The sequence below is a fragment of the Alexandromys fortis genome, unplaced genomic scaffold, assembly GCF_014885135.2.
Source record: "Alexandromys fortis isolate MF-2015 unplaced genomic scaffold, M_Fortis_MF-2015_v1.1 scaffold_28, whole genome shotgun sequence".
NCBI classification, from domain to species: domain Eukaryota; kingdom Metazoa; phylum Chordata; class Mammalia; order Rodentia; family Cricetidae; genus Alexandromys; species Alexandromys fortis.
In genome coordinates this window covers 13329332-13352499 of record NW_026067901.1, presented here as the reverse complement: position 1 = coordinate 13352499, position 23168 = coordinate 13329332, and the positions used below count along the sequence as shown (strand labels likewise).

General features: G+C 54.6%; 1 protein-coding gene across 2 annotated transcripts in view; it reads left to right on the top strand.

Moving 5' to 3' along the window:
- The first annotated feature begins 1778 nt into the window (after window positions 1-1778).
- The window catches only part of Prr5 (proline rich 5), a 39634-nt gene continuing 18244 nt past the window's right edge, over window positions 1779-23168 (top strand). Inside the window, exons 1-2 of one of the 2 annotated variants that reach the window (XM_050130044.1) lie at window positions 1779-1816; window positions 18944-19063. In XM_050130044.1, the coding sequence (XP_049986001.1) occupies window positions 18954-19063 (110 nt within the window). In that variant the 5' untranslated portion in view covers window positions 1779-1816; window positions 18944-18953. Of the gene's footprint in view, window positions 1817-18726; window positions 19064-23168 lie in introns of those variants that run through there. The other variant, XM_050130035.1, reaches the window with a different exon arrangement.

Genomic DNA, 23168 nt, shown 5'->3' with positions numbered 1-23168 from the left:
TGTGACATGATGCCCTGTGTAAGTCAAAAGATAATTTTCCAATGGTGGTGCATGCCTTTAATCCTAGCACTCAGGAAGCAGAGGCAAGTGGATGTCTGTGAATTTGAGACCAGTCTGGTCTACAAAGCAAGTTCCAGGAGAGTCAAAGTTGTTACACAATGAAACTGTCTCGAAAAAAAATAAATAACTCTCAGGAGTTGGTTCTCTTCTTCCACTGCGGAGGTTTTGGGGTTCAGACTAAGGTCAGGCATAGTGGCAAGTGCATTCACTACTGAGCCATGGTGACAGCTGTGTTCTTTTTTTTTTTTTTAAGATATTCTTTATGTGCATGACTGTTTTGCCTGGGTGTATATGTGTGTGTACCATGTGTGTGCCTGGTGCCAGTGGAGACCAGAAGAGGATATCAGATACCCTGGAGAAGCGAAGCTACAGGCAGTTGTGATCCACCATGTGGGTGCTAGTGACTGAGCCTGGATCCTCTGCAAGAGCAGCCAGTGTTTTTAACTTTGGAGCCATCTCTCTAGGCCCCTGCATTATTTCTTATAACTTCATGTTATATCTACAAAAATCTCAAAATGATCCAGGCACGGTGGCACATGCCTTTAATCCCAGCACTGTGGAGGCAAAGACAGACAAATCTCTGTGAGTTTGTGGCCCGGGCTGCTGGACAGTTCCAGGCAAGCCAGGGCTACGTGGGTAAACTAAAAAGAACGTTTAATTTGAAAGAGAGGTGGTGAATGTGTGTGGTATCACACTTAGAGGGCACCTGGATGGCCTTAAGGTCCAGCATCACCATAACCTTTGCCCCCATGTCCCCATAGCACCTCGGGGACCTCAACCCCACCTCAGAACCCCTTTAAACACAGCCTACTCAGGCTAGATGCCTCATAAACACTTAGGTCCCAGGTTTTGCTCCAGCCTGGACCCTGCCATGTGAACCTTCCTCTGCCCTTCAGGAGCTTCCCTTACTCCTGGGCTGTGTGAACCCCTGAGTCTACTCAGGGTTTGTCTGGGTCAACCCCTCCTAGGGTGTGGTCACCAAGAAAGCTGGTACCTCAGCCGTACCAGAGGACACTAACATCTAAGTCTGGGTGATTTCATTCCAAATGAGCAAATGATGGGAGAGGAAATGTGTTGTGAGGAAGGACACAGATGGGCACAACTGCGTTCTAGAACTTTCAACCATATCTACACATGAAATACAATAACCAGGGACAGTCTGCACTGAGTCTCGCACCAGGAAGCCAGGACCCTGGATAGCTTGTTGAGCTGCAAAATGGGAATGGCACAGAGCCGTGGGACTGTGCTGGGTCCCCGGTAGACGAGGCAATCCGTGTTTTTCTTCTAATCAAGAGGATACTGGTGTCGCCAGATCGCTACAAGCTTTAAAAATCTTAGCCGGGATATTTGCAAATATGCCCGTGACTCAGGACAAGGACTGTCAGCTCACAGCTGGGAGATCTCCGAGGGCATTTATGTACCATCAGTGGGTGTGTTCTAGGGGGTTCTGGCCCAAGGGTGACCCGGGAAGCCCCCTACTGGAACACACAGCTTGCGCAATGCACGCAGTGGTATACCGGGAGGAGCCCGCGCTGCCCGGATGATGGGCGTGTCCGCAGCCCCTTAAGCGCCCTATTTCTTCTAGCTAGAGACAGAGCCTTCGCCGGCTGGGCGGGGCCTCTCAGGGGCGCGGGATCCGCGGGCGTGGTCTCTGGTGGGCGTGGTCTCTGCAGTTCCTCCCCCCCCCCCCCCAACCCCCCAGCCTGTCCTGGCTCTGCGCTGTGGTGGCTGCTGCGGCGGCGGCTCGGGGACCCAGGTGAGCGGCGGTCGGTTCTCGAGGCCGGGATGGAGGGAGGGTCCCGGGTCTGGCAGAGGGGGCGGCACGCTCGGTTGGAGAAAGCGAGGCCGGGGCGGCGCCGCGAGTGCATGTGTGCGTGTGCTCGAGAGTCCCGCCGAGCGCCCGAAGGTGGGATAGGGGTGGGGGCGACCTCTAGGCAGAAGCGGCCCCTGGAGAAGTATAGCCTCCCCGTTAACCTCCTGGGACCTTCCTCGTTCGTCTCTCAGAGGCCCCCGCCCCGCCCCCTTCTCTCGGTGTCTTGAGTTTCTCTCCATCTGTGTGGGTGGGTCCCGTTGGGGTCGGTACAGCCCTCTGCCCAGACGCCTAGCCATCCTATCAACCTCCCTCCATCCGAGCGTGTCTCCTCCCTATCGCAGCTGCCTCTTCCTCTCCATTGCCCCCCTTAATAGAGCAAACAAAGATGGTCGAGGGAGGGGGACTCTTGTTTCCAAGCTATTCCTGGCTCAGGTTGTGACCCCCCCCACACACACACATCCTCTGGTCTCTGGCCTGGGCCTCCAGCCACCTCCTGGCAGGGAGCTGGACAAGAGCAGTAGATAATCCCACACAGGCAGAGGCCCCAGGGTAGGAGCCCTTAGGGGGGTCTGTCACCCTCACTGGCCATTGACAGCAGGTAGGGACACCTGGCAGATCAGCCTGACCAAGGTCTGAGCCAGTGACCAAATATCACATGATTTCTGCATGCCATCTCATATGAGCAGGCCCTAATGCTTTCCAAGATTTTCCTTGCCAGAGCCAGGGTGAACAAGAAGCACAGGGCTGTGGGAGAGTCCCTGGCCTGCAAGCCCCAGGAAACCGACTCACTCCATCCTGCCCCCTGAGCTTCCAGATCGCCGTCTGGCATGGGTAGGAGTGACGCTATAAGGGACTGTGGAGATTGTGGCTTGATCTCAAAGTTAGGTGATTAGAGATACACTTGGCTAAGAGCGAGCCTGCACCTGCCTCTGTGTCCAGGATCCCAAAGGCTTGGGCCTGTTCCCTGGACTGCATACAGAGAGGCCAGCATCTCCCTGTGGCCCTCCTAGGATAGGCTTGGGGTTCTTCCAGTCAGGTCTCTAGCCATCCCTGGTCCTCTCTGAGGATGCTTGATTCACAGACTGCAAGCTCTTGGGTTATCCTGGGATGTTGCTGGGGCCCTAGGAATCTGCGTTTATCACATGGTCCCTCAACCCTGGTCAGGTGCACATTGAGGTGTGAGCCTCGTTGAGAGAAGGCTGGTGGACAATGGCTCAGTCTCAAGAAGGGTCCCTGTTAGTGGCCAAGGCTCGGCTGTGTCCCTGAGCTGGCCATTGCTCTCTGAGAACTTAAGTCCCGTTGTCAGGGGCTATGACCTCCTGAGTGCTCCTGCACTCAGTATCCACTGCTCTTTGTTGAATTGTGGGGCACAGGTTGCTATGAAACCAGGTGAAACTGAGCAAACTCTGAGGCCCACTGCCGAGTGAGTGTGTGGCTCTAGGCAAGTCGCTCTGCTTCTCTGATCCTCAGTGTCTCCATCTGAAAACAAGGAGTGTTTCTACCCACACTGGGTCCCTCAGGAGGATCCAGTGATGTGCCCAGAAGGTGGAGGTACCAGCCACCGGGTGGGTGGTGATTGTTTTCGGGATAACTGTGTTAATGGAGGGTACTAGGGACAGTTGCATTTCCTCAGCAGCAGGGAAAGTGTTTGTGCAGATGCTTGCTGGCGAATGGCTTTTGTTTCTAATGGGTAGCTTGAAAGGCCAGGGCTGGCCTGGCCGGAAATGCCTGGGGAGGCAGAGCAGGAGCTCAGTGTGATGCCAGCCACTGTGAGTAAAGCGGGGCCCGAGGGGTGACAGTGGAGCCACCTAGACGACGCCCCACCCAGTCAGAGAATCAACCCCAGGCCCCCTCTAGACGTCCCACATTCCAGAATGCCCATGAGACCTCCCTTAGGAAAGCGATCGGTTCTTAAAGACCTTCCCCAACCCCGCAGGTGGCTGGAGGGATGGGGGATGGGGCTGAGACCTACAGAGGGAGCAAGCCACACATGACAAAAGGATGCAGAGCTGGAGATTCAGAGGAGACTAACCCTGGTCCCCTGGGTTAAGCAGCAGGATCAGGGAATCCTGCCCTGAAGCTCAGGGTGGCCACAGGGACCCTCACTCCCCATCAGAGGCGGGAGATGGGAAGTCAGAGTTTGTCTGGAATGAGGAAGTGGCTCCATAATGGCAACGTGATGCTCCTCTCTGTTAACCGCATTCCTCTTTCGTGTCTCAAAACTGGATCTGGATGCGGGACTTTCTAAGAGACAGCAACTCAGCTGGGGCTGGGGCTCAATTAGTGGGTGCTTGCCTAGCATTGACAAGGCCCTGGGTTCGATGCCCCGCACCACAGAAGTCAGGCATGATGGTGCATACCTGTTACCCCAGCACTAGGGGGTCGGGGGGGGGGCAGAATGATCAGAACTCTACAGCTGCGAAGTGAGATTGAGACCCTGACATGTCTCCAAAGGGGCAAGGGGGGATGGAGTCACCTGCCCCAGGAAACTGCCTGGCCTCCCCCCACCCCCCACCCCCCATTCCCATGAGCTGTGGTCCTCTCCTGCAGAGAGCTGGAGTAGATGGTTTTGGGACTAAGTGGAGGCTCTGACCCGACTGTCGGGATCTAGTCTGCACACCTTCACTAGCCCCGGCCTTGGCATATTTCCCAGCCTCTGGCTGCCTCCTGTTTTGTCTATCAAGTGATAAGAATGGCCACCACATGCCTTATGTTCATCACGAGAACTAAAGGGTAGTCCCAGCCCAAGTCGTAGTGTTGTTGTGGATCTTGATATCGGTGCTGAGGTTGATGTAGGTGAGAGAAAGGAACACATATCCATGTAGTACAGGTACAAGGAACCTTCCGCAGCTCTGTGCCATCTGTCACCCCCCCCCCTCCCCAGGAGCTTCACTGCCCTGAGCCTACTATAAGCCTGGGTCTGACTCGAATGAACCAAAGCCATCCATCATGGTCACTTCTTGGTGGAGAGACATGGCTCCAGCTTGATTATGCCAGGTGTGAGGGAGCTCTCTTCCCTGTGATTGTTAGTCTAGGACTTGTCCGGATACCAATCCCTGTCTCCGTTCCCTGGACGGTGGCTGCTGCCGCCTGCGGGCATGCTGGATGTCAGCAACATCCTCAGTTCTTTATAGCACTGGTTATATCTGGTGTCCAGATATAACGTAACCTACGCATACCTTGTAGCTGCAAGGGAGTCCGAGAGACTGAGGGTCTGTTGCTCCTCTTTTAAAAGATGAATGGTGTTTCACAGAGATGAAATTCTCCAACTACATAGTGAGGCATGTGAGGAGGCCCCTTATTAGAAGATTGTCCAGTAGGCATACAGAGACTTTGTCCCATTTGGTTCTGCCCCAAAGCTTGACTCACCCTGAAAGGAACAAGTGTCCCTGTGTCTTGATCATCTGCTCTGAGCTAGGCTCCATGGGAGCTTCCCTGGCCTCTCTGCTCTCCCGACAGTCCATGAGGTTGTTGTGACTCTGCCCAGTTAGCAGATGGGCAAACTGAGACCCAGGGCCAACAAGGAGAAGGGCCAGGGCTTAGACCCAGATCTCTATAGCCAGCCACGTGACACTTGCCATACTGATATGCTTAAAGATAAGAACATGAAGCCTTGCTGTCAGGGGCCACCTTGTTGGCTCCTTGGATCCCAGCATGAGTCATATGCATTTTTCTAAAAGGTTCTCAAAGTTTGCCTACTAGATTGAGGCCATCATTAAATTATAAAAGCATTTCGTCAAGCAGAATGAATGAACCTGCATCCACGGGACAGTCCAGGAAGAAGACACAAGAGAATACCCAGCCTAGAAGACAGCCCTCCTCAACTCTAGGTCTGAGTTCGAGACCTGGCTCCATGCTGGACATGCTCTTTGAGTCTGAGGGGTTACTGCCTGTGCTTTAGTTTTCTCGTCTATAAAACAAGCTTTCTCCTCCATGTAGCTGCAGAGAGTGTGGTGAGCAGCCTGCAACACTGGGAGCCAGCATAGCCACTCTTGTCCTTAGGCATGCCCTAGCGAGGCAAATCACAGGCACACAGACCTGCCTCCGTCTTGCCCTCTGTAGGCCCTGGGAGGTTGCGCTATGGTGACCCCACTGTCCAGATGCAGGTGAGGTAGTGAGGTCATTATCCAGGACCCAGGTCACACAGCTGTAAGACAGTCTGACTCAGATGGGCCGAAAGCCATCTGTCATGGCTACGTCGTGGTCGGGAGATATGGCTTCTGCTTGGTTTTTCCAGATGTGAGGGAGCTCACGCCCCTCTGACTGTTAGTCTAGCACTTGGATTGTGGTGGTCACAGCCCCTGGTGCATGGTCTCAACTGTGCTAGGGGAAGACAGAGCTTTGATCTTGTATCTTGGGAGGGGCTGCAAGGCTCCTGTAGAGAGGGGAGACGCCCCCACTTATCGTTCATAGCTGTGTTCATCCTGCTCCTCTTCAGCCAGCGCCGGGACTGAGAGGAGAGAAGACCCTCCGGTGGGCCAGTCCTGTGTCCCCCATGACACCAGCCCAACTGTACACAGCCTGGAAGGAGACTCCAGCCTCACGCACCCATACCCTCAGACCTATGCCATTATTCTGAGAGTTTGAGTTTGGGCTCAAAACGGGGTCATACTCTGTAACCCAAGCTGGCCTGGAACTTGTTATATAATATAGTCCAGGCTGACTTCAACATCTGAGCAGTTCCCCTGCCTCAGACTCCTGTGTGCTGGGGTTAAGGATGAGCAACCACCACGCCCAGCTTCTGTTTTCATTTTTGGCATTTTTTCCCCCAATAGATTCTATCGTGGGGTTGTGTCTACAGTCCCCAGCCTAAATATGTCACCAGGTGGCACATGAATATGTGTCCTGCTTTTTCATAGGATGTCACTCTAACTTCTTCACTATTTCCTAGGCAATGCCCGGTTCCTACCACTCCTGAGTTCTTAGCCATGCAACACCCTGCACTGTGCACACCCTCTTCTGCAGATAGCCCTTTGCAGGATTCTCAGGGCACACAGATGTGACAGTCCTCTGCGTCTGTCAAGTGAGACCTAGAACACTGTATCTCGGTGGCCTTGGAAGGAGTGAGCCTTTGATGGGGTGTGATGGGAGGTGCCTGGCAAGCTGTGAAGGATCGCATGGTGGCTGAGTTGTTGGGATAGCCTTTCTTCTTACAAAAGTGGTTGTCCCTGCAAGAGGGGACCAGGTCTTACTTTCTGAGCCCACCTGACTTGATCTTCTATGGTTTCCCCGCTTAGATGAACCTCTGTATGGACAAAGGTCCAAGGATCACTGCATTCCACGACCTCATCTTGTCCCCCACGAGTGGGGAACACTAACCCCACTGTAGAGCCAGGTGCCAAGATAGGCCTTCCCAGGATTACGTGACAGGAAGGGACATGCAGGAAGGCTTCCTGAAGGAGGTGGCTAGCACGGAGCCAGCAGGTCGGAAGGTCAGAGTCTAGCTGGTATTCTAGGTAGAGTGAAGAAGGGGGTTTTATGTGAGGGGCGTGGCTAGGCCTCGCATCAGCAGGGTGCAGCCGGGTAGTGGAGTGGTGGGGTTGTATGCTGAGCTGCACTAAGATGCCCTGATGTCTCCTTGGATCAGGAATGAAAGGAGCTGTCCAGCTGCTCATCCTGGCACCCGCCTCTCTCATGACTTCAGGCCTGGACAGGAAGGGGTGTAGTATGGGCTCCACGGCTGTAGTCGCCCGCCTGGGACCTCTTCCATAAGCATGATAAAATATTTATCAGGAGGCAGGCAGCTGGGTTTCCCTGCACAGACTGCCATGGGCAGCTCCCACCGAAGCTGCCTGCAGCCTGCCCAAGTTCCGCTGAGTCACAGCCCAGGAGCCCTCTGCCCAGCCCTCCTGCTCGCTGTCCTCTGGCCTCATGGATTCTTCATAATATGTAAGCCATTGGGTAGCCCCATGACCAGGGCACCCAGCACAGTGAAAATGCTGACCCAACTTCAGGCCTCTCTGGACTGTGCAGGCCTCAGCCAAGGTCACGAGCAGACAGGCTACGGGCACCCCATCCCTCGCCCACCCTGCAGCCTCTGACTCCTGAGCAAGGTAGGTCCTTAGCCTCTGTAGGATGGAGACACTGAGGCCGTGTGCAGGTCAGATGGGTCGGATCTTTCAGGACCTGGTGGCCAGAGGAGACTTGGCATTATCTGTCTGACCCCAAGTCTGTCTCTGAGGAGTCGGACTCCGACAGGACCAGTTTCTGTGTCCATCCTGATGTGACAGTATTGGGACTTTCCTTTGGGATCAGCGACGACAGAAACAGCGGCAGATGGTGCCTTCCCTCTGGTGTGAGGAGTGGGAGCGTGCCCAGGCTGCTGAATCTTCTGTTCACCCATTCATAAAACTGTCTGCACATCCGGGCCAACCAGCTAGCTTGTGTCGTGTGTGCACACTGAGCTGTGTGACCTTGGATAGGCTGCTCTGCCTCTCCGAGGCTCAGTCTCAGATCTGTGACTTTTGGGGGATACATCTGGATCTCCTTCATGTCCTCATATCCCCGAGACCGGATAGTCCTCAGTGGGCCTTTGGAAAGGCTCCACTTGCCAGAAAGGCCCTGGCAAGGCCTGAGGTAGGTTTGCCAAGCAGCAGACCAGAGGCTTGAGGACAGAATTTGTTGGGCTGGATGGAAATGTCTCCGAGGTTGTCAAGTTCCCCAGGGAAAGTCTGTGGTCCCTGGAGCTGTTGCCACAGCATCTGGGGGTGAGACAGGGAGCTGGCCACACCAGCCACTAGTGGGGACCCTGTGGGCTGCCAAGCCAGCACCATGCCCCAGCTCTGGCCAGGCCATCACGCCCCTGGCTCCCTGTGGTGTCTGCTAACCCCATTCCCGCCTCCTCAGCTGCCCTTTGTAGCCCTCCCTCTGCTGCTGCGGCTTCTGTCTGTTCCTCCTCCAGAAGGGCACCGTATCTTCAAGCTTCTGCAGGAAGCTGTCCTGCTCCAGGGAGCCCTCCTGGCTGTTCAACTCCCCCTGCCCAGTCATGTGACCCAGTGCCCTCCCATGCCAGCCACGGGGTCCTTCTCCTGGCTATAAGAGATGATTGCTACAGCCCTCCCGTGCCACACAGGGCTCTGCGTGAAAGCACCTGGCCCTAGTAGCTCCGTGTGGGTTTCCTAGAGTGTCTGTTAGGTGAAGACAGGGACTGCGGGTGGCAGGTGTGCAGTGAAGGCATCGTGGAGCACAGTGAACCCCTGCCTGTCTGTACAGGCCCCAGCAAATGGCCTCTGTTGGCCTGGTTTTCAAGGGTAGAAGCTGGTGGTGGGTTGAGAATAAGGGCCTGGGAAGGCAGGTGGGCTTGGGGCAGAAGATTACCTTGCCCGATGTCCAGTGGGCAGGCCCAGTGTTGTCCACTCTAAGTAGCAGGCAGGGGAAGGGCAGGCTGGGCCTGTCACACCCCTAGTGGTGACTAACACATATGCTCAGCCTGGCATGGAAAAGTACGACAAGGAAATGCCCTGGTGGGGGCAAAGCTTTCTCTTGTGGCTCCTTTCTCTTCCATCTGCTTTTGAAAAATATCCTAGAGTTCCTTCGGTGACTTTGGATGCATTGAAAGTCCTGTGACAAACCCTGAATTCAGTGTCCACAAGGACATTCGGGGACACAACCTGACCACAACCTGATGGCCGAGACCGGCAAGCCGGGGTGTCAGGTCAGGTTCACCAGACGCAGCCTGATGGGAGAAGCTGGGCAGATAAACTGATGGAGGAAGCTAACCACCAGCCAATCTGATGGGAGGGGGTGACTGATGGTCTGACAAAGCCTAGTGGCTTGCCAAGGTGGCCCTGCAGATGAATTCCTGGAGCAGCAGTTCCACCCGCAGAACTGGGCATTTATCCCAGCATCCACATAAGGGACCTGTGCCTGTCGCTTCCAGATGTCTGCTCGAGAGAACTGCACAACCGAGGGCCAGCTCCCCTCAGTTAGGCCCCCAGGAGCCCTGTGCTTTGCAGAACACAGGCACAGTAGGTGTGGGATGCTCTTTCCCTGCGTGGAGAGACCAGCAGGCTCTGCTCAGCTCTGGGGAGGTGAGGGCCTGATTTAGCTAGCCTGCTTCAGCAGTCCAGCCTGGAGGGGAGGACCCTGAACTGCTTGGGAACGCACTGAGCTGTGCCGTTGCGTGTGATGGCTATACAGGTGGTTGGCCAGTAGGTGGCAGCCTATTTCAAGGTGTGTAATCACCGACCCCCCCCCCCCCACACACACACAAGCACCTACACTGTGAGGAGTGGGTCAGGGCAGAGGCCAGCGCAGACCACTTTGCTATGGCTACTGAGCAACCCCATCTGGTCCAGATGGTGTTAGGCTTTTTTTCACTTGGCAGCTCTGGGCCTCAGAATTACCTGGCTAGCACCGTGCAGCATAGGAGCCCCGCTGAGTATCACTGCCCATCTAGAGCTTATCCTCGGAGCTGGAGCCTGGCTCCTCCTGTTGGCCTGCTGACTTATTCATCCTCAGTACTCCAGTAGGGTGAGGAGGAGTGGCGCTACAGGGCTGTCACAGCATCTGTTAGATGGCAGATATACCCAAGTGAGTGTACCTCGGCGAAATGTACTCGGAGTGGGGAAATGAGGACTGTGCCTCATGGAACACCATGGGGGCTCCACTCTCAGAGGGAGCACTGTGAGGCTCCATGCTCAGAGGGAGCACTGCGGTGCTCCACCCTCAGAGCGAGCACTGGGGGGTCACCACTCTCAGAGGCACTATTGTTGGGGTTCTACCCTCAGAGGGAGCACTGTAGGGGCTGGTCATAGGAACTTTTCTGGACCATTTTGTCAGAGGAGCAGGAACAGGTGGTGCTGGCTAAGGTGTCTGGGGACAGGGAGCAGAGCATATCCCATGGAGGGAGGGAAGTGGAGAGGGAAGAAGATCATGTGACCAGTGACCAGGAGGAGGGATGAGAGCCAGAGGAGAAGAGGCCTAGCATGAGGAAGCCCTGCTCTGCAGTAGTTCAGAGTGGACCCTGGCCATCTACTTCCCTTCTCAGAGAACAGGAGCCCTGGCCCCAGGGGCACCCAGCCCAAGATCCTCAAAAAGCCAAGGGGGAGGAGGCCTGAAAAGAAGGCTGAACTGGGTCAAGGAGTCAGAGGGCTTCTGCCAAAACAGAGCCTGGCGGTTGGGCAAGCTGGAGCCAGAGGTGGCAGAAGTGGGCAGGCCAGCTGCATTAATGGTGTCAAAGTCAAATTGCACCGTATTTCTTTGCAGTGCTCAAATCCATGACACCCCAGTCCATAAAAATCAAAGGTATGGGGCCAACAAAGTGATTCTGTGCGTAAAAGTGGGGACCGTAGTTCGATTCCTGGAATCCACATGGTGGAAAGAGAGAATGTATTCCCACAAGCTGGCCTCTGACTTCTACATGTGTGTCAAGGTGTATGAGTATGCCCACACAATAAATAATTAAATTTAATAAAAATGTTTAAATTAAGAAGTATTTTGGCCAGGCTGCCATGGTACATGCCTTTAATCCCAGAATTTAGGATGATCTCTGTGAGTTCGAGGCCAGCCTGGTCTACAGAGTGAGTTCCAGGACAGGCTCCAAAGCTACAGAGAAATCCTGTCTCAAAAAAAAAAAAAAAAAAAAAAAAAAAAATGCTCTGATGAGCTAAGGACAAGACTTGGTCACAACCACATTGACCCCAGGCTGGGTCCTTTCCTTCTCAGAATCCCAGAATTCTTCAGTGAGGCCTAGCTGGACTGAGCAGAACCAAAAGCATGGAGTCACAGGATTAAAAATGCCAGACCTCGTGACCCGTGCATATGATACTTTTTGAGGCAAGAGAAGCACTAAGAGTTTGAATTCTGCTAGCCAAGGCTACCTAGCGAGTTCCAGCCTAGCCTGCACTACACTGTGAGATCATGTTTCATTAGAAAGATTTTACCTTATTTTTTACTTGTGTATGAGCATCATATGCAGGTGCTCACAGAGGCCAGTAGAGGGCGTCAGATCCCCTAGACTTCCAGGTGGTTATGCGTCCTCACCATGTGAGTAGTGGGAATTGAACTGTCTTCTGCATGAGCACCAAGTGCTCTTAACGGCTGAGCCATCGCTCTAGCTCTCCTGCAAAATGATTTAAACACATAAATAAGTAGCCCTGATCACAGTGTAGCCTGGGTGATCGCTTCTGTTCTGCAAGGTGGTCCCAAACTATTCCTGTTATGTGGGAAATGATCTCATTCCCGTAAGACATTAACTCCTGGTCCAGTATATGACCTGGCCACTCTAGAGGAGGCTCTCCTTTGGGGGTGTCCTGTCCCTTGAAGCTCTGAGTTTGCCATTGCTTGGGGTGCTTCTGTACCTTGTCATAACGATGGTTGTCTCTCAATGTTGTTGGGATTCAAGGTGACTGCAGGTTTAGGGCAGCGGTTGGGGACCTTTGGGTACCTTTCAAGGTCTGGAACAGGACATCGTAAAAGTTAACTATATCTGCCTTTGTTTGTGCTTTTAGCCTTGAAGTAAGATTTCTAAGGGAAAGGGTACAGCTTTTTGGCAACCCTTGAGTGACTGGCGTATCTATGCAGAGAAGTGAGCAGGTGACCCTGAGCGAAGGAGACAGACGAACCGAAACAAGGGATGCTGTACTTCCTTCCGCCTGTGTGCTTGTCAGCAAAAGTAGCTCTCGGGTGCCTGTTGCAAGGCTATGTCCCTGACATTAATGATTACTGTCTCAAAAACAAACAAACAAACAACCCTCCCCCCAAACATAGTCAGTGAGAGGTGGGGCCAAAGAGAGACCACTGCTCAATTCTGTGTATGTTTAATTGTTTTTCAGGGCAGAGTCTGGACAGTGCTGGGTGGGAAGCAGGCAGGATTCTGAGGACCCGGTGGAAATGGAGAACAGGGACTGGAGGGTTCAGGGGAGGAAACAGGATCCAAAGAATGCATACTGGGCCCTGCTTACCAGGCTTTGGAATTTGGAGTTTTCTGAGAAGGCACGGGACCTGATCTCAGGATTAGGCAGGCCGGGCAGGGGCCCATCTGGACGGGGCCAGGAATCCAAGCAGGTGGCAGAGGAAGTCCTGAGGCCAGAGGCTGCTGGTCCCTATAAAAACTCTGGGGGGCAGCAGAGAGCCAGGACCCCTAGAGCCCCAGCCACATTGCTTAGGCATCAGTGGTGGGTCCAGCTGTCCTCAAGTGAGTTCTGGTCTCACTGCCTGATATTAGGGAAGTTGGGGACAGAACGGGCAACAGGAACTCCAGCAGCAGTCCTAGCCCTGCCTCTCACCAGCTTGTGACCCTGTGGTGACCTCAGGATTTGGAACCTCAGATGGGCTTAAGTGGCTGGGGCTGGGTGTGGCAGGTAGCTGGGTAAATATTACTGCTTTTCTTGACCTTGGTGCCCAGATCCACTGGGGATCCCACCCTCCAGGGATTTTCTCCTTTACGGAGATTTTGAAGGACCCTAGTTTTGACTGCTGGGTTTGTCTCCACCTCTCCCCACCATGTGACTTGACCCCTCCCCCAACTCAGGGATCTCTAATCAGAAGAGCTTTTCTCAGATAATCATTTCTTGGGTGTGGAAGTCCAGGAGTGGGTGGCTTGGGGAACACCACTCTGTAAAGCAGCACCCTGCCCCTGGGAGGCCCCGGGTGGCATCAAGACAACCCCGGGTTGGCTCTTTGCGCTACAACCAGGAAGTGAGGGATACCGGTCAAGGGTTGGTTCTCCCTGTTCCTATCGCCCACGTTGGATCTGGATCCCTGACAGGGAGCAGCTCTTCCTACCTCGCAGGGCTGGGTACAAGGTTCAAACAGCCAGAGAGGAAACGGACTTTCTCCATTCAGAGCTCCTACCACGCCTGCGCCTGCGTGCTGTGTCTGCGCTCCTCTCCGGTAGCGCCAGCAGGAGCTGATTCCTAAGTCACTTTCATTCTTTCCAAGAATTCTTCTAAGAAAAAGCTACTGGCAAGAAGGTGCCTTGAGGAGAGCACAGAGCAGGAAGGCAAGCTGGCAACCTGCCGGTCCCCACTGCTGGCATGGGGCCTTCGTCCACGGAGTGGGGACAAGCCCCGTAGTCAAGCACCCACATGAAGCAGGGTCGCCATGTCCAAGGCTAATAGTTGCGGTGCGTTTGGCAGGGCAGGAGCAGATCTCCCTAAGGGAATCAAACCTTAACTTTCTGCCACTTCCAGATTCAGCTCCATGGGGAACCTCACTTCCCTCGGGGTGCTGAGGGACGGATCAGAACCAGGGTTCAAAACCACTCTCCCCAAAGAACCTTTGAAAACTGATGTCCAAGACCTTCACTGAGGATTAGAGGCAGAGAGTGTCTTGGGGTCACATGGTTATAGTGACGGTGGTGTCAGATCCGAGGGATCTCTGCTGGTCAGAATCCCACAGCAGCCAGCAACACAGGAGGGAAGACATATTTAGGACAGAGGACCAGGACCAGCCAGGCGAGGTTTCAGGAGGACCTGAGGGAAGGTAGCATGGAGTGAGGAGGCAGATGGCACTGTCTGTTGCTTCTCACAAGCCCAGTGGACGCCTGTCCTGTCTAGAACGCTGACTGGTCAGCTGGCTTTGGGGTACAGAGAGAAGGGCCTCCAAGAGCCTAGCTTCGTCTTACCCTATGGTGACAGGTTCCTGGACTTCTGCAGCCCTGGCTCACTGCCCCTTCCCATTGTTCCTCTCTAACAGGAGTTTCCAAGCTCCTGGAATGACGTACAACTTGTAATTTTCCTGTTTCACCATCTTCTGCACACCAAGGAAAGGATGAGACATGGCCCCGGGGGCACAGGCCAGAGAGGCAGAGCCAGGCATGTTCTTTAGCTACCTACTGGTCCTCTCCTGGGTATGTGGGACCCCGGGGTTAGGAGCCAACTCTGCCACGGCTGCTAGAGACATGGTACTAGTCAGCTTTGGGGAACTGCCAGGCCTTGCTAACGGGGCAAGTGCTCCCTCTAGGAACTCTCGGGAGGAGAGCCTAGTGAGGGTGTGTTTGGGGTGGGTAGGTAACCATGACTGAGCTGGGGCTCTGTCTCTCCTGCTCACCAGGCCAGGCTCCAGCTTCAGCCATGCCTCTTCGGCCACACAGATTTTGCTCATGTGTCCCAAAGCCTCCATTTCTCTCCTGGGACATGGGATCCCCTCACCTCCAGAGAACAGCACAGCCTTTGGAGCACCAGATGGGGCAGTGTGTTCAAGTCTTGCCTCTCTGCCCTGTCTCTTGTCCTTCCCACCCCTGGCAGGGACCCATCTTCAACTGGTTTCTTCAAATAAGCTCTCTGTCCCCTGTCATTGTCACGAGCAGGTGAAAGTGCACTGTGATCTTGTCCTAGTGGACAGAGGTCTGGATTGGAGAGTACTCCGCCCTGAGTGTGAACCATCTGGGCCAGCCCCTCAGTACCTTCATACCCCATCAGTTGGAGAGGGCTGTGGGGAGTGCGGGACCCTTACAGGCTTCAGTTTCTTCCTTGACCCTCACATTCTGAGAAGCTGCCCATCTCCCAAATGGATTCCCTGAGTCCCTAGAGGTCAGCTGACCTGGCAGCAAAATTAGATGGGCCCCAACCCCGGCTGCTCACTTGGGGTTCACTCCCAGCAAGACAGCCCTGATGTTCTTAGAGTCTCACTTCGTGGGCAGGATCCTGTCTCAGAGTCCTTGCTGGCCAGTTGGAGGTTGGATAACACTTGGATCCCATGAGAGGAAGCTGTGGTTCTGAGGTGGGGACACTGGCATCTTAGGGGATGTGTGAATGCCCTTTGCTGCCTACCGCCAACTCTCATCCGCGCTTCCTACCACCAGCCCCAACACGCGGCAGCACTGCACCCCCGCGTCTCTGTCACACTTCTGCATTGGGTGTGGGTGTAGCCAGTGTAAGTCTGCTGGGGCGGAGACAGCTCATTTCTTCACTCTCTCCGGAGATATTTTCTCTCCTCTTTTCCTTTCCTTGAGACATTGTCGCCTAAGAGTCTGTGATTCACTATGGAGCCCAGACTGGCTGCAAACTCAAGGCAATTCTCCTGTCTCAGCCTTCCAACTACCAAGATTACAGAGGAGCACCCCTACCCTTGGCTCTAGATATGTCTTCTGATTCTCACAACCGTGTACCCCATACCCCTATTCAGCATGTTATTTGTCCTTTTAGACCCTGGCTGTTCTCTAACCTCTTCCTCAGGACCCCCTGTAGCTCACTCCCCACCCCACACCCCTGTGGTCTCCCCTCACCTCTTCTTTTCCTCTGGTTGCTCTTTCAGAGCAGCCCAGACTGCCTCCCTGTTCCCAGCCAGCCACTCCTTCCAGGCAGGTAGCCAGAGGTCAGTCCTGCACCTTACCCTGCCCATCTGTGCTGGGTACAAGGTCAGGCTTCTCTGAAGAGCCCAGGGTTCTTCTGCAGTTACATCAGCGGTAGAGACAGGGCTGCCTCACGTCTGTCTATGCGTCTTGATTTCCACCAATATGGCCTAAAATATGAAATGAGTATATCTAGCCATTCCTATGGAGCACCTACTGTGTGCTAAGGATGGAGAATGGGGTTATGAGCATGTCACAGCCCCTGGCTCTGATAGGAAATGTCTAGAAAGCCATCCTAAGTCTGAACAAGGGCAGAGGCAGTCAGAAGGGGGAGATGACCTTGATCTTTGGTGTTCACTGAAGGATGTTCTGGAGATCAGGGAGACATGGAGGTCTTGTAGGCATCTCATGGATTGGCAGCTTCAGACTTGCTCTTCGGCACAGTGGGAACTCAGGAGGGCAGCGTGTGCCACGAGCAGCTCCAGCTACTGTTCGTGAGGGCAACAGGTGTGACTTGGAGAGAATGGTCGGGAGGGGTCTGTAGTCCAGGCTAGAGAAGCTAAGGACTAGGGATAGGGAGGAGAGGAACAGGTAGAGTCAAGAGGAGGGTCTAGGAAGTGTTTCTAACCTCTTTTTTATTATTTACAATGTTAATTACGAGTCTATGTGTGTATCTGAGTGTGGACTTGTGTACTTGCATGCAGTGCCCGAGTGTGTCAGATTCCTAGAGCTGGAGTTACAGATAGTTGTGAGCTACCGTATGCAGGTGCTGAGTTAGGCTTGCAAGTTGATATTGTCCGACATCTATAGCTATCCCCATAAAGAGTGTTCGTGGCCAGCAGATTGGACACCCCTGATACAGGTTGAAAAATCCTCAGGGCCTGGCCTGCGTGTCCTGAAGCGACAGGGTGAAGCCAAGATTTTGTGGCCTTCACTTTCCACACAGGAAACCGAGACCCTAGAGAAGTGACTTACCCCAAGGCTCCAGCTAGTCCAAGGGCTGAGAGCAGCCACCCAGCTCTCTCAAGGCTAGTGCAATGGGGTAGCAACTGCTCTCTGCCCCAGCCATGTTGGCCACCACTGCACACCAGCATGGGCCGACGGGTCAGTAATTCATTTGGGATTTTCCCCGAAGTATTTTTTTTTTATAATAAGTTGGGAAATCCTTGTCCAGCTATGACAGTGCTCCGTGCATGTCAGTACGGCTGGAAAGTGTGCAAGCTGGCTTCTTCCTGCTTCCTGGAGCAGAGCTCCTGGCCAGTATGCCCTGCGCTCCATAGTTGGTTGAGTGCTTTACACCTTTCTGGGTGAGCAGTTTCAACCCTGCTTTGATGAGGAGTCGAAGCTCTCTGAACACCCCCACGCCCCACCCCGACACACACACACCTGAATGTCTCATCCTTCCAGACTTGGGTTCTCTGACATGGACCACGGATCAATGGTGCCTACCATGTCTCCTCCACCCTTGTCTGGGGGCTGGTGAGCTCCATTGCTGTTGGCCCCCCACCCCCAATGGGGTCCTCGCTGGCATGGGCAGACAGCCTGGAGCCATTGACTGTGAGGAAGGCTGGGAAGCCCAGCCTTTCCCAGTCAGTCATTTCACAGTAGTTTGAGTGGCCTTAGGCTCGGTGACAGTTCTTGTGAACAAGGAATTGTCTGTTTATCGCTGCCTCCTACCACAGGAATGTGGGGGTGTCCAGTATACAGTGGGTACTTAGGAAATGCTGGCTGGTTGTAGCTGAACCTGATTCTGCTCTCCTGAATGCTGCTCAGGGCCATGCCTGTCCCCCTGTGCTTGGAGATGGCAGGCAAAACTAGTGGGACTCCCAGAAGCCCCTGTGTGAAGGGTTGGGCACTCTGTGTTCATGAGACCTGGGTTAGGTTCATCTTGGCATATTTGAGTGGCAGAACCCTGGAGAGGTTATCTGGGTGCCACAACATCCCCAACAGGTAGAATTTAAATTGCTCTTAGTGCCCCCAAGGCTTTGGCATTGTGTCCCAGGAGCATATCGCCCAAGCACAAGGATTTAGGATACTCTGACTTCTACCAGACCGTGGAACCTAGGATTCAGGGGGTGCCACTGTCCTCCATTCCTTCAGCTCCCACTGCAGCAACCCCTCTGGCCAGTCAATCATCCAAGATCCCTGCCTGAGAGGACCCTAGTCCCTGGCCCATCCCCTAAGAAAGGGGTCTAGGACAGACTGGTTCATGCTGGACTCTGGTGGGGTGGGGCTGATGGTTGAGGCACCGGCTGAAAGCTTTGATCCGCAGTGGGAGGAGCTTGTGTCGACGTGAAGGGGTCTGGATGGATCTCTGTGGGCACAGCTTTTTCTCCTGGGACGGATGGCTGGCGAGGGAGTGACTTCAGGAGACATTGATGGGAGACCATGGGTCCCTGTGCATGGGGTGTGTGTGTATGTGTGTGTGACTATAATGTTGGGTGGCGGGTGGGCAGTTGGACTGCTGTGTGGCTCTTGTATGGTGGCTTCCGAAGGGAAGGAAGGAGGCGCCTGAGAGCGCCCCCAGAACTGGCCCTTTGGCCGTTGAGGGCTCAAGACGCCAGCCCCGCCCTCCCAACGCTAGACCACGCCCACCACCGCCCCGCCCAGAGGGAGGCCCCACCCCCGGCCTGCTTTTGCGCTCCGAGCGCTCCACGCTGCGCCGCCGCGAGCAATGGTTCACAGAGCCCGGCGCTGGGCGCGCGGCCCCGGGCGGAGGCGCGGGGCCGGGGTGGGACCCCACGGGGTCGCCGGGCTTGCTGCTAGCAGCCGAGTATAGTCGTAGGGGACGCGGGGCGCGCGTGAGCCGGGGTGAGCATGAGGACTCTTCGCAGGTTGAAGTTCATGAGTTCGCCCAGCCTCAGTGACCTGGGCAAGAGGGAGCCGGGCGCGGCGAGTGCGGACGAGCGGGGCACGCAGCAGCGCCGAGCCTGCGCCAACGCCACCTGGAACAGGTAAGGCGCGCAGCCCGGAGCGGCGTGGCCGGAGACGGTACCGCGCCACTTTGCGCGCAGCTCGCCCCGCCGCCGGGCCGCGCGCGGGGAGGGAAGCGAGTGCAACGTGTCGGCGGCTCGAGCCCGCGATCGCGCCCCGGGGGCGGGTGGCCCCGAGCAGGAACTGCCTCTGCGCCCCCACTTCGCAGGGGCGCACTTGAGCTTCGTGGGGCCCCAGCGGGGCGCCGCTGCACTTCCTGTATGCGTGTCGGGCTCTCGACGCGGGGTGGGCGGTGGCTTCCCCCTAGTTGGACCCCGGGCCTCCCAGCTGTCCGTGGGGGTGCGGCAGCTGCCAGACATTCCTTACCGGACCCTTCCGGAGGCCCATCCCGGACCAGCCGGGCGTGGGAAGCCCCTCCCCCAGCTGTACTTTAAGAGCCAGAGTCACAGATAGTTCTTTTAGCCGAGTTCCCCAATGGGTCTCCTCTTGGCCCCTTTAAAAATAAGTATTTCTACCCAGAGTAAAATACGGATCGAGGGAGTGTGAGGCAGGCTGTTGAGGGAGGTCTATGGATGCTGGCTCTCCTCTCCACCCCTCCACCTGGCGGTGAAATCCTGCCAGGTGCTTCGCCCGCTGTGGTCTGCCACCAGGGACTCGGCTGTCACTTGGACACACGTCTTCTGTTCATCTAGTCTTCTGTTCATCTAGTAAGCAGCCCGGGGAAGATAGGGCTGCCAACTGGGACCCTATCTTCCACCCTCCGCTAAGCTGCAGATCGCTTGAGAGCCAAGACTACCTTCCTGCCTCGGTTTCCCTCTATCTTAGGCCTGCACAATTCTCCTCACTGGGCTGGGAGCAGAACAGTAAGAAGGAAGGTTCCTTTTGCCCCAGAGCTGCTCACTGGTGTCTTCACCCTCTTCCTTGTCTCTGGCCAGGGTTTAGTGGAGCCACGCTAACCTTGGCTCAGATTTCAACTCTTCTCTGCTGGGTGACCTTAAGTGGTTTGCTTACTACCTCTGGTCCTCAGTTTCTCTATCAATGATATGGGTGAGTGGCTGTTGTTGGATTAACTATAAAAATGTGTAATAAAGCCTCTGGACATGGCTTCTGGCACAGTAGGAACCCTGTGACTCAGAACTCAGGTCAGAGCACATTGAGAGAACGCCTATAGGTGTGTTGTCTGGGAACTTAAATAAAAGTGACTTTGTGGGGACTCTTTCACTCCCACCTGGGGGGCCTCTAGCTCAGAGGACTTAGATGGCTCCTCACCTTGTGTGGTTGTGAGGGGATCTGCTTTTTGCCAGAGCTCTGGGGGGCCTTGCAAGTAGAGATCACTTGAGTCTCCCCAGGGCTTTTCCTTTGGTGGCCTGTCAGAGTGCAGAGGCTTGATTGGAGTTCCCACAGTACCTGAACAGCTCCTATGTCCATCCTTTAGGGTGGAGGCTCCCCCTGCCTGCGGCAGCGGGGCTCTGCTGTGTTCTGTTCACCTATCATGTGCCAGCCTGTTCAGGGCCCTCAGTTCACCTTGTCATGATCTTAGCCAACAAGGAAAATTCTACCCTCTACCCCAGATGAGAGACACAGGGTTACCCAGAGCACCCAGGACCCGTACTGCACACCATTGCATGACTTGGTTCCAGGTCCGTTCCCAGACAGGTGTCCACTCAGACACAAAGTAGTGATGGGCTTGAGACAGTGTGCCCAGAGTTCCCTTCCAGAGTCCCCTCCCAGCCCCTGCCTGACTTCCTGCTCCTCTCCCAGTGTACAGCCTGCAAGGGCTCCAGGACATTAGCCTCAAGCAGGGTCACAACAGCAGTATCAGCCTGTGGATCCTGGCTAGCCCTCCAAGCTGTGGCCCTCATTCTGAGCCCAGGCATGACCCCCTTTTACCTCCGTGACCTCATTAGTGTCCTGGGACTGTAGAGTCATGCCACACTGGACCACCCCAAATAACAGGAGTGTGTTCTGGCACAGCTAGATGTGGGGGGTGACCTGGCTGCCTCCCTCTAGGGACTCCAGAGAGGGTTCTGGCTTTGCCTCTACTGGCTCTGTTGTCCTTGGTTCATGGCAGACTTCTTTTAGTTCCGTCTCTGTCTTCAGAGCTTTTTTTTAGCCAGGTCTCTGAGTTTTGAGTTTTGGATGGAGTAGTTTTTCTTTTTTTTCTGTTGTTTCTTGAGATTTCATGTGTATGAGTGCCCCCTTCCCTCTCCCCCCTTCCCCCTCCCCCCGTGTGTGACTAGTGTCTGCAGAGGACAGAAAAGGGTGTTGGATGCCCTAGAACTGTAGTTACAGGTAGGTGCTGGGAACCGAACCCAGGTCCTCTGCCCGAGCAGCCCAGTGCTCTCAACTCAACTGCTGAGCCACCTCTCCAGCTCCCTAGGTTTTTGTTTTGTTTTGTTTTGTTTTGTTTGAGACAAGATCCCAACATATCCCAGGATGGCCTGGAATTCACTAGGTAGCCAAAGATGATCTTGAACTTCTAGTCCTCCGACCTCCACCTCTCCTAAGGTTAAGGTTTCTATGATTGCAGGCGCGTGCCACCACACCTGACCCAAGTTTCTTTTGTGTATGAGGCCATCAGCCACCAATTGAGGGCCACCTCAACCCAGGACCACTTCATCTCTAGGTTTTAGCCCATTATAGCTGTAAAGAGCCTCTTTCCCTGTCAGATTTGAGGTTTCAGCTATACACAAACACCTGGGGACAGTGTCCAGCCCACTATAGTGACAGTGAATACATCCCCCAAATTCCCTGCAAAGTCTTTGCCGTGTCCTAAGATAGTCCACACACTCAGTCATGTATTCATTCATTCATTCATTCATTCATTCATTCATTTTCTCAGTGTTGGCTGGACCAGGCTAAGATCTTGGTTTAGCAGCAAGCAGCCTGTTCAGAGCCGGAGACCCTAGACCGAGTCAGAAAGTAAACAAAGGGGCTGCCAGAGCAGGAGGTAATTACTGGTGGCACTTAGCACTTGGAGGATGTAAACCAGGGGACACTGGACTGCTGGCTATCAGGCCTGCCCCTGCTATCTGTGTCTGTTGGGTGTGCAGGAGCTTGGGGCGTTCTCGGAAAGAGGCATGGCATGCTGCCTTGTCCCTCACAAGCACCTGGAATTTTGGAGCTGTTTCCGAAGCACCTGCTGCTGCCTTCCCAGAGCTCAGGGCCACAACAGGCCTCCCCACCTGCCAAAGATATGCCCTGTTGTCCCTAACCTCGCAACCCAGGGGTTCCAGAAAAACTCCCCAAAGATGTCAAGGCTCCACAATAGTGGGGGCTGGGGAGATGGCTCAGCAGTTAAGAGCACTGCTGTTCTTCCAGAGGACCCAGGTTCAATTTCCAGCACCCACGTGGCAGCTCACAACTCCAGTCACTCCAGTTCCAAGGGATCTGATAAAATAAAGTTGAATAAATTATTAAAAAATAAAAGAATTTTAAAAAATCCACAGTAGTCCCAAAGTGCTTGGGGAACACAGGGGGTCTCCTCTTAGCCTTCTGAGCCATCACTCAACCAGTGCCTCACTCACCTCTGTCCCCCAGCAAGTGGAAGCCCTGGGCAGGCAGGAGCAGAAGGGAGTATACCCCAAAGTGTGGGACACTCTCCCCCCCCCACCAAGCAAGGTGTGCGTCCCTGCCCCCAGCCCTCCTCCCAAGGGGGCTGTCCTTGTCAGTAAAGAGAATGAGATACCCTGACGGCAGTGTCTGGGACCTGAACCCGGCTCACCCAGGAACCCAGTGTCGGGGATGCCTCCAGGGATGCTTCCTGTCTCTGCTGGGGCAGGGTAAAGCAAGCATTAGATAGAGCTGTCTTTCCAGGGAACTCTGGTGGGAACAAGGAGCAGGACCGTCGGGAACCTTAGGAGGAGCTTTAATATACTTGATGTACAGAAGAGAAAATTGGGATTAGGAGAACTACAGGGACCACATAGGCCCAAAGTGTGAGAGGAATCAGAGACCAGATCCCACCCAGGCTCGACTCTGAAATATTCAGAGCCCCTCATGGTGTCTTTAAGGACCAGAGGACTGAGCCAGAGCTTCCAGGCGAGGGTCCTAGGGCTCCAGGCCTTCACTCACCCTGCCTTACTCTGTCCTGGGCCCCAGTGTAGGTGTGGTCAACTGAACAGT